This window comes from Ranitomeya imitator, chromosome 1 (genome assembly GCF_032444005.1).
Source record: "Ranitomeya imitator isolate aRanImi1 chromosome 1, aRanImi1.pri, whole genome shotgun sequence".
Taxonomy (NCBI): domain Eukaryota; kingdom Metazoa; phylum Chordata; class Amphibia; order Anura; family Dendrobatidae; genus Ranitomeya; species Ranitomeya imitator.
The window spans coordinates 1,098,348,589-1,098,360,275 of NC_091282.1; the positions used below are offsets into that span (position 1 = coordinate 1,098,348,589).

The following is an 11,687-nucleotide window of genomic DNA, read 5'->3' on the forward strand; positions in this document are numbered from 1 at the left end:
TTTTAAAGTAATATGGAAATCAGATGTTCATTTGCCGTCTTAATAGCTGCTTACTTTATGCTTATATATTATGCATATACACAGGCAGTTCTTGCTACATGTAGTCTTTCTGTTACAAAATTACATCTTCAAGCAAAAGTAAAGATCAATATATTTACACAAATTCATTTTAATGTAATACTTTGGTTTGGAAATAGAAAAATGGCATATTGGGTAGTATAGAAGCGGAATGCCAGTGGGGAACAGTGGTGGCTTTAATTTCACTTGTCAGAAAAATGAAATATTGGTGTTAAATTTAATTGCAGAATTCCAGATGACAGTCAGTTTAATTGGTGAACAGATACATGCATTATGTGTTAATGACTGAGAAAAAAGTGACTGGCATTAATACTTTGCTGGGCTTTCATTAGCTCCAAGCTACTAGCAACAGGGACAGAGGGAACTATCCATCAAACTTTGACAATGAAACAAATGTGAAAATTCCCCTTAGTACTATATATTAATTCAGCCAACTTTAACTCCATACATGCTGAATCCATATACAAGACACACTTTGTATGGTTTGTGTGTTGTGAGTTTTCATTATTAAGACTGTATACATTATTTCTAAAATTACCATTTAAAGGTGTTATTTTAAATAATCCAATCAAGGTGGGAGGCACCATAGGTAGAGTTGAGCGAATATGTTCGGAATCGGTCTCCGAATCTGAATTTGCCATATTCGTGCCATATTGGTACCCTTTTTGTGCCCAATTTATGTTTGATGATCAGTTCCGAACATATTCGTTCATTTCTACTCCTATTGACTCCAATGACATTGCGAAACAATATTCGCCACCCATCATAATCGGAACCAAAATTTGAAAACTTTGCTCAGCTCTATGTATATGGCACATTGCGTTTATTATGTGGAACTTGATAATGCATATTACCATGGGCATAGTTATTGAATGTTTCCACATAGTGCCACTTTACTTCTATAGATCACAGTGACTATTGGGTCATCGTATTGATCAACCTTCCCAAAAATGACGTCCAAATGCCTGGCCGACATAGGTAATCTGGAACAAGTGTAATCTCTACTCTATGATCAGAACCATCACCAACGTCAGCCCAGTTACAAAGGCGCAGTGTACTATTTTAGGAAAATATTTTGTTAAACCGCCGGACTTGTAGTTGTTGATATATTTTACCTTATCCGTAATGTAAGATGGAGAGCATTGTTCTTACATAAAATAGTCCAATTATGCCAATAAAATTATGAAAACAATAAAGCGTACCCATCGTTTTCATTTTGATGTGGTAAATCAATAGTACAAATGAACATAAGAAACCGGAATAGAAAACCACTATAATGTTTCGGTTACTTTTAACATTCACCCCCATACTACTTTATTTCTTCCTATCTCCTGTAATCACTCCACCCAGTAAGGAACTAGTCATTTCTTCCTCAATCCTCCCCAGCCACCTCACCTCCTCCACAGAACTGTTCCTCCACATACAATCCTTTCTCTCCAGGCACACACGGCCACATCATGACCTATCCAGCTCACACCTTCTAACGCTCAGTCTGCTGCTCCTCATTGCTGGCGACATATCCCCAAATCCTGGCCCTCCTCATCACACTCCCACACTCATTTCTAATCCCCTGCCACGATCCTCTACACGTCCTCGCAACCACAGTAACCTCATACCCATTCATCCTGCCCCCACTCCCCCCAATTTCCCTATCTGGAGCACTATGGAACGCACGCTCTGTCTGCAATAAACTTTCATTTATCCATGACCTCTTTATCAATAACAAACTCTCCTTCCTCGGCATCACTGAAACCTGGCTCACCCCTTCTGACACAGCCTCCCCTGCTGCACTCTCTTACGGTGGCTTCCACCTTTCTCACACACCCCGCCCCAGCAGCAAGCATGGCGGAGGAGTTGGTTTTCTCCTGTCAGATAACTGCTCCTTCACCCCAATCCCACTGCCACCCTCTGTTACCCTCCCTTCCTTTGAGGTGCACTCTGTACGCATCTACTCACCCTCCAACCTCCAACTGTCATCTACCGTCCCCCAGGGCCAGCCACCACCTTCTTTGACCACTTCACCACCTGGCTACTCCATTTCCTCGCCGCTGACATCCCCACTATCATCATTGGCGACTTCAACATCCCCATTGACACTTCCCTCTCAGCTGCCACTAAACTTCTATCCCTCACTTCCTCCTTTGGCCTCACTCAATGGTCTTCTACAGCCACCCACAAAGATGGTCACACACTGGACCTCATCTTCACCCGCCTGTGCTCCCTATCTAACCTCTCAAACTCACCTCTTCCTCTTTCTTACCACAACCTACTCACATTCTCTTCCCTTTCCACTCCTTGTCTACAACCCCCACCCCACAAACTCTCACATCCTCGCAGAAATCTTAAACACCTTGATCTTCACTCACTCTCTGAATCCCTCCTCCCTCTCACAGACGTAAGCTCCCTACACAATGCGGATGATGCTGCCGCTCTATATAACACCACAATAGCTGCAGCTTTGGAATCTCTTGCCCCTCTCACACATACCAAAGCTCGCAAAATCAAGAGACAACCCTGGCACACCAGCATGACCAAAGAACTGAGGCGAGCTTCCAGAGCTGCTGAGCGCAGATGGAAAAGATCCCACTCCAACGAGCACTTCATTGCATTCAAACAGTCCCTCACTACTTTCAAGACCACACTCGCCACAGCTAAACAAACCTACTTCTCATCTCTCATATCCTCCCTGTCTCACAACCCCAAACAGTTATTCAACACCTTCAACTCTCTCCTCCGTCCCCCAGCACCTCCCCCCTCCCCACTCATCTCAGCAGAAGACTTTGCCTCTTTTTTCAAGCAGAAAATTGAGAACATCAGAGACAGTTTTAGTAAACAACCCCCAGAACCCTTCCTCCAAACCACCCAGCACTCCACCTCCAAAACCAACTTCTCCACCATTACAGAAGACGGACTCTCCACTCTACTCTCAAGATCGCATCTCACCACCTGTGCACTTGACCCACTCCCATCCCACTTCATCCCAAACCTCACCACAGTCTTCATCCCAACCCTAACCCATCTCTTCAACCTATCACTAACAACTGGCATTTTCCCCTCAAGCTTTAAACAGCTATCGCCCTATATCACTTTTCCCCTTTGCCTCAAAACTACTGGAACAACATGTCCATCTTGAACTGTCCTCCCATCTATCTTCCTGCTCCTTCTTCGACCGCTTTCAATCAGGCTTCCGGTCACACCACTCCACGGAAACTGCCCTAACTAAGGTTACCAATGACCTATTAACCGCCAAGAGCAAGCGACACTACTCTATCCTCCTCCTCCTGGACCTGTCCTCTGCCTTTGACACAGTGGACCATTCCCTGCTGCTGCAGACCCTCTCATCCCTTGGAATCACAGACTTGGCCCTATCCTGGATCTCGTCATACCTAACTGACCGTACATTCAGCGTCTCCCACTCACACACCACCTCCTCACCTCGCCCCCTATCTGTCGGAGTCCCGCAAGGTTCAGTTCTAGGACCCCTGCTCTTCTCCTTTTACACCTTTGGCCTGGGACAGCTCATAGAATCTCACGGCTTTCAGTATCATCTCTATGCTGACGACACACAGATCTACATCTCCGGACCAGATATTACCACCCTACTAACCAGAATCCCTCAATGTCTGTCTGCTATTTCATCCTTCTTCTCCACTAGATTTCTAAAACTTAACATGGACAAAACAGAATTCATCATCTTTCCCCCATCTCACACGACCTCCCCAACGAACCTATCCATTACAGTAAACGGCTGCCCACTCTCCCCAGTCCCACAAGCCCGCTGTCTTGGGGTAATCCTTGACACTGATCTCTCTTGTAAACCACATATCCAAACCCTTTCCACTTCCTGCCGCCTCCAACTCAAAAATATTTCACGGATCCGCACATTCCTAAACCAAGAATCCGCAAAGATCCTAGTCCATGCCCTCATCATCTCCCGCCTTGACTACTGTAACCTCCTGCTCTGTGGCCTCCCCTCTAACACTCTTGCACCCCTCCAATCTATTCTAAACTCTGCTGCCCGACTAATCCACCTGTCCCCCCGCTATTCCCCGGCCTCTCCCCTCTGTCAATCCCTGCACTGGCTCCCCATCACCCAGAGACTCCAGTACAAAAGCCTAACCATGACATACAAAGCCATCCACAACCTGTCTCCTCCATACATCTGCGACCTCGTCTCCCGGTACTCTCCTGCACGCAACCTCCGATCCTCACAAGATCTCCTTCTCTACTCCCCTATTATCTCCTCTTCCCACAATCGCATACAAGATTTCTCTCGTGCATCCCCCCTACTCTGGAATTCTCTACCCCAACATATCAGACTCTCGCCTACCATCGAAACCTTCAAAAAGAACCTGAAGACCCACCTCTTCCGACAAGCCTACAACCTGCAGTAACCACCGATCGACCAAACCGCTGCACGGCCAGCTCTACCCTACCTACTGTATCCTCACCCATCCCTTGTAGATTGTGAGCCCTCGAGGGCAGGGTCCTCTCTCCTCCTGTACCAGTTGTGACTTGTATTGTTCAAGATTATTGAACTTGATTATTATGTATACCCCTCCTCACATGTAAAGCGCCATGGAACAAATGGCGCTATAATAATAAATAATAATAATAATAATAATATTATTATATATTATCAACGAAATCTGCTTCTTTCTCTGTCAGAATGGATCAGACATTATCAAAATGTACCCATGTAAATCAGCAGCACAACCTTTGATTTTAAAGGGAACCTGTCACCAGGTTTGGCCAATGCGAGGTATAGCCACCCCCTTTCAAGACTAATATACAGCATTCTATAATTCAATAAAACACGTACTAGACGTTGCTAATATGTATATATATATATATAAGTATGGACTGAAAATATGTGGGACCAATAAAATTAATTTAAAATACCTTTATTAATAAAACAATACATACTTGCTGGCGTACTCTTCATTTTTAGTTGGTATATATATATCTTTCCACTTCAGGATCTATATGGTTACCTAGTGGTTCCTATTTTGGCTGTGATTATTTTTCTTTTTTTATTGTATAACAATCTTTTATCTAATTCTCGTAAACAAATTATCTGCGCTGGATCCTCTTACTCCATACCCTCACAGACAAGGTGTCTGTGGACTAAAAAACTAGGGGTAGTGAAAAATATATATATAGAAAATACCCACTTAATAAAAATAAAATTAAAATACAAATAAAGATAAAATGAAAACCAAACTCGTTGGTATACGTAAATACATAAACCCCTATGCGGAAAAACACATTCAATGTATATAGCACAGACCAGGTAATAGTGCACAGATAGCTAGTTCCTCATAAATACAGGAACGTCCAGTATTACCTTATGATGTGTGCCCAATGGTATCCCGGGCTTTCATGGATAGATTTTTCTGTGCGGTCCCAGTGTCCTTTCTAATAGAGTCCATGGGTGTGCGTTCACGTGGGTGGATTGCAGGTGCTGCCCCAGCCGGTGGCAAAAGCACCATGCACTCACCCACTTCACAGGACGGAGAAGCGCTAGTAAATTCAGCCGCTAGGTACACTGCAGATGCAGGACCTTACGTGACGTCACAATCATGTGGTAACACACGTGACTGGCTACGGATAGCGCAGTAAGTCCACTCTTCCTTTCCTATGCGTTTCGGAATATAGCGTATTCCTGCCTCAGGGATGGATCGTCCTGGATTTCCTCTACATATATAGCGCAAGGAAAACATGTGACCGCACTATCTGTTAAAAGCAAATAGTTCAATTTCGCTGTTTAAGCCCTTTGGTATTAGGGTGTCTAATACAAATATCATTTTGGTCTCTTCCCTTGACATTTGGTTAATGTAATTACCCCTTCGCCAGCTTTTAGGTACGACTTTGAGACCTGTAATAGAAGTGCCATCAATTTTACCGCTGTGATGAATAAAAAAAATGCTTTGACAGCGGGTGTCCCTGGAATTTCTTATTAATATTCCTTAGATGTTCGCTGATTCTTACTTGAAGGGGTCGCTTTGTTCGCCCAATATAGATTTTATTACAGGGGCATTTGATGGAATAAATAACCCCTTCTGTGTTACAGGATATGTAGTCCTTTATTTGCCATTCAATATTCCCGTTGCATAATAATGCCTCCCATCTTCTTGCTATGCCACGCTCCTGCTTGCTTCTTGTGGATGACATGTCCCTGCGTCATCCACAAAGGCTCCCTGGAATTGTGCTCCTGCGCAGGCGTACTTATCTTCCCTGTTGAGGGCAGAGCAAAGTACTGCAGTGCGCAGGCACAAGGAAAGGTCAGAGAGGCCCAGCGCCTGCGCATTGCAGTACTTTATTCTGCCCTCAACAGGGAAGATAAGTACGCCTGCGCAGGAGCGCGATTCCAGGGAGCCTGTGTATATGACGCAGGGATGTGTCATCCATACGAAGCAAGAAGGAGGGCGGCATTGCAAGAAGATGGGAGGCGCCGGACCAAGAAGAGTGACACCCATCGGACCGGACTGGCCCGCAATTTAGAATAATAAAAGTTATTTTTCTTCCCTTGCAGGTCGGATCAGGGGCTTATATACAACATTATAAAATGCTGTATATAAGCCCTGAAAGATGGTGGCCGTAACTCGTATTGGCCAAACCTGGTGACAGGTTTCCTTTAAATCTATTCCAATATGCATTAGTAATCAATATATAATTCAATATATAGAGTCAAGTCCATGTTATGCCCATTTTTTTTTTAGTAAGGATTGTTTTTTGTTACTATAAGTTGAATATATGAAGTCAGTATTTAGCTTCGGTATCCAAGCTTATAAAGATAAATGTGCGCCCATTACCATAACATATTCATTGCGTTGTAAACACTTTTCTAATATAAGTAGAAAGGAAGCAAATTCACGGTGGGAAAAAGGCAAATTGCTCTCTCCTATTGACCGTAAATAAAAGTGAAGTACACAGCCCAGTGACAGTTTATTGTGACTTGTGAAGGAAGAAAACAAGAAAATAACTTGTCCAAAATGTAATGTATTTCTATGACTTGCAAGTAAATAATTTATAACGTAACTATTTGTCTTTCAGCCACTTTCTGGAGTGCAGCAGCAAGTTTCCAGGCAGTCAACGGCTTTCTTATCTCTGGGGAAGATCCCAGAGATTCAGATAAGTAGACATAAAACCAGAGAGGAGAAATCGTGGCTATGGTTTGCTACTGTGAAATCACTGATCGGTAAAGGAGTCATGCTGGCTGTCAATCAAGGCAAAGTCATCACTAATGTTCTCAACATTGCAAACGAGGACTGCATTAAGGTCGCAGCAGTTCTTAATTCTGCCTTCTACCTAGAGAACCTACACTTTACTATAGAAGGGCGAGACACCCACTATTTCATCAAAACCATCACTCCTGAAAATGACCTTGCCACCTTGAGATTAACCAGTGGCCGCAAAACCTTGGAAAATGGCATCAATGTAACAGTGTCCCAATCTACTACTGTAGTAAACGGAAGAACTCGCAGGTTTGCCGACGTGGAAATGCAGTATGGTGCCCTGGCCTTGCATGTACGTTACGGCATGACACTTGACGAAGAGAAGGCACGGATCCTAGAACAAGCAAGACAAAGAGCTCTTTCCCACGCCTGGGCCAGGGAACAGCAGAGAGTAAGAGATGGTGAAGAAGGCGCTAGGTTATGGACTGAAGGAGAGAAAAGACAACTGCTAAGCGCTGGCAAAGTACAAGGATATGATGGGTACTATGTACTCTCTGTGGAGCAATACCCTGAATTAGCAGACAGCTCTTACAATATACAGTTTCTCAGACAAAGCGAGATTGGGAAAAGGTAACACAACGGCCTTGCTGAGGCTGCCAAAGAGACGTAACACTTGTGCTTCCTCTACAAAGGGAGATGGAAACTGTTTTGCTGCATAGTTATTTGAGCTTAGACTCTACATTGGCTCAAATATCCTCTCTGTAGCACAATCTGTACTGGACTCTGTGGATATAAGAGCCTTCCTGGGGATTAAAAATGCTGTTGGCACCCTCCCCATTGTTTTTATGAATGACCTTAAAGGTGATCTGCTTTAAGATAATATGTTTACATATGCATATCACTGCACTTGGACTGGAGAGTAAAAGCCTATAAATTTTGCAGTAGGCTCTATCTACGTTCATCCAGGCACTGTAATAAAAGACAAAATGGAAGCGGATATCTGTACAGTGTTTCCGAATATTATTGAAATTGTTGACCTTTGCTTACCAAGAGTAGTTTCTCGATTTCTCTCTCTTTCTCTCTGCATAGGATGTGGTATATATCATTGTTAATTTTGAAATGTGGAGCAAAAATTACTGTTTATAGACAACTTGACTGCTTTTTCCGTGCTGCTTTCTAAATCAGACAAGGACAAAAATTGGCACAAGTGACTTATGCTACCATGTGACTTTAAATACAGATTTTACAATGCCGACATGGTTTGCCTTGAACAAAAAAAAAAAAAAATATTGCAAGTAGAATTCTCTGCAAGTTTGAGCAAAGGAATCGGTTTTGGTTTTTTTCCTTTTTTTTTTGTAAATTATGTGAAACAAGTTGTTTATGGATTTTTATAGGAATTACAATTTACTGTACATCAAATATTAGTCTCAGAGGAGTTAATTTATGTAAAAGTGTTTCAGAAAGTTTATATATAAAATAAAATGATAAAAAAAAATGAATGTAAAAGCTCTTAAGGGTCCTTTTTCTATGGATAGTTTTATAGTCATTTCCATTCTTCAGATACTAGAATTAATGTAGGACTCCTTGGACCTATAGATTTGAAGGTGATCAAATATTAAAAGCAATTTTACAGTGTGAATAAATATACATAGAAATGGTTTAATTAATAAATAGAAAAAAAAAACCCTTTATGCTGCAAAGGGTACAAAAGCAAGGAAATGAGGAATTTCTAGCTCCTTCTGCTTGCCAGGTTATTGCGATGACTATCCTAGAAGGGATAAGCACCAATGCAATGTGAACTACTACCCATAGAGTAGCAAATTCTACATGTAGCAGGTGCTAAAGTAATATGGGCAAGTGCAAGTTAGCAGTTGCCAGCCCTTCACTGATGCTGTACCAGATACCAGAACAAGGTATTTTTTAAGCTCGTGGCTCACGTAGACCTCGAGTTCATGATGGGCCCTGTATCTTGGCTTTGATCAATTCTCCTACAATAGAACTCGCCTTTTTGAAGTAGTCTGGTTTGTACTTCTTCTTCCTGGCACACTTGCTTTCTTGTAATATTTTCTGAAATCAATAGGATATATTTGTTAATGCTCTTAGCCTCAACATTACATACTTTAAGTTGTGTTTTGTTATCCAAATTCTTACCGTATAGTTCTAATGCTGTTGAAAGATGTCGTAGATTGATATTCTAGACACCGGAAATCTCTGCATATCGGAACGTTCATACTTGCCAACAATAAAAGCAGTGTTACTTGTGTACATTACCGAGGCTTATGTATTGCTACACAACATCCAATAACTTTGCCGATTTATTTTCCATTTTGAATCTTGTAAATGTTTTTTTTTATATATATATATATTTATTTTAATGCCTCTGTTGTTACAACTACTTATAAACCTTGGAGGTTTATCCATCCTTCTAATAAAAGTGTTTGCTTGAAAAGGCGATGAAACATAGTAGGCAGCCATTTCTTGTTGCAGTAACCTAAATCGAACCAAATCACTGTTCATTATGTCTCTCTGCCGTGGGAAATGTGCAGAAATCAGGAAAACTGTCAGTGGATAAATGTTGTCTGAGAAATCAGTTCTATGTATAATCTCATCTCACCTTCTGCATCCTTTGATATCTGCGGTAACCTTCATGCTGCTAGACTGACAAAATGGAGAGAAATGACCGTTTTGTAAGATTTCATATCATTTCTTTATACACCTTAAAGCAAATAGAGTACATTTACAGTAATGGCAAACTTGTCAAGTCAGAACTGTATAGGATAAGGTGTTCATTTATTTATTTATTATTTTAGTTTTCGTTTTGACTTATTTCTTGATATCTTAAAATGGTTTTCCCATCTCAGACAGTTATAGCAGATCCACAGGGTATGTTTTGTTGGTGGCTCTCTACCTTCATTTCTAAAGGAGTTCCAAATACAGCAGACAAGTGCTTATATGGCTGTTTTTGACACTCTCATCTAAATGAATGGAGAGAGTTCCTTCTCCATTCTGGATGGCATGAGATGTAACCCCATTGTTGAGATGAAATTCCTAGAGGTGGGACACGCATCTCTCAGACATTTGTGGCATATCCTGTGAATATTAGAGATGAGCAGGTCAGGCAAAATTTTAATTCACCTGTTGGCGTTAATGTTCCACGAATTTGATCTCCCTTATTATGCTCAAGGGTTTCTACATTGTAAGCTATTAAAAATTAAAAAAAATCCTTGTGCTCATCTTATTGCTCACCTCTACGGCCTCTTTGTTCCTCACCATTATTGCTATTTGTCCAATCCTCAGCACATTTTCAGATTGCTAAAATGCACACCGTCATGATGTTGTGTCCTTTCACATGCTTCGCAGAGTCCTCCCGGGGATTTAAGCATGAGCAGCAGTAATCTAAAGATGCGCGTGAAGTCTGGGCAGGTGACACAGAGGGGCCGGAGAGGTGAGCTGTAAAGTGACTATAAGGATTTTCTTATTTCTTAACATCTTGATGGCCTTTTTTTACTTTTTGGAAAATTACTGGTCGGCGGCTGTGTTTTGCCAAGTACTCAGAGGGCTCAGATATGACTTTAAAGAAGGCGATTAATTTTATTGCAACAATTAATTGACTACAGAAAACAGGAAATGGTGTGATATTGCGTACACATTTGCATAATATAAATCACGAAGGTAAAGCACTTATATTGCATACTACACTTGCAAAAAGCAAAACTTCACCAGGAATGGCGACATCATCTGTCTGGAAACATCAACCGTGAGAAGCGAATGGCGAAGAGAGAAATTCATGGGATATCCACACTATAGACCGACACGGGTGTAACCTCTGGTCTATAGATTACAGGCTTCTTTCTGTCTTAGCTGAAATCTTCTCCAGCTTATGTATTGTTTAGAAAAAACAAATGCTTGCGTTACCAAGTGTTAAACAAACTGTAACAAATTCTATTTGTCCAATATAATATCTCTCTTCTGAGCAGCCAGCTCTTCAGATGTCAAATTACACCGGACAAGTATGTCACCCTGGATATGACGTGCCAAAAATCTCTCCTAGTACCAGATGTTCTACCATATTATAAATACAACATTTCTCACCAAACAGCAATAACGAAACTATGCAGTAATTGGATGAATACACTTTCCCACTGAAGAATATAAACATATACTGTTCTCACCAAATAGCGATGAAAGAACTACCGTATTTTCCGGCATATAAGATGACCTTTTGACCCCTAAAAATTGTCCCAAAAGTCGGGGGTCGTCTTATACGCCAGGTACGGCGTGTGCAGGGAGCGATCCTGGATGTTGGCGTGTGGTTCCCAGGGTCTGGAGGAGAGGAGACTCTCCTTCAGGCCCTGGGATCCATATTCATTTAAAAAATAAAGAATAAAAATAAAAAACATGGATATACTCACCCTCGGACGGCCCCTGGCT

General features: G+C 41.8%; 1 protein-coding gene across 3 annotated transcripts in view; it reads left to right on the forward strand.

Moving 5' to 3' along the window:
- TENM3 (teneurin transmembrane protein 3) overlaps window positions 1–8,729 on the forward strand; it is a 736,855-nt gene extending 728,126 nt beyond the window's left edge. For all 3 annotated transcript variants that reach the window (XM_069744268.1, XM_069744269.1, XM_069744270.1), the window contains one exon: window positions 7,135–8,729. In XM_069744268.1, coding sequence (XP_069600369.1) covers window positions 7,135–7,890 — 756 coding nt within the window. In that variant the 3' untranslated portion in view covers window positions 7,891–8,729. The remainder of the gene's footprint in view (window positions 1–7,134) is intronic.
- Window positions 8,730–11,687: the final 2,958 nt, after the last annotated feature.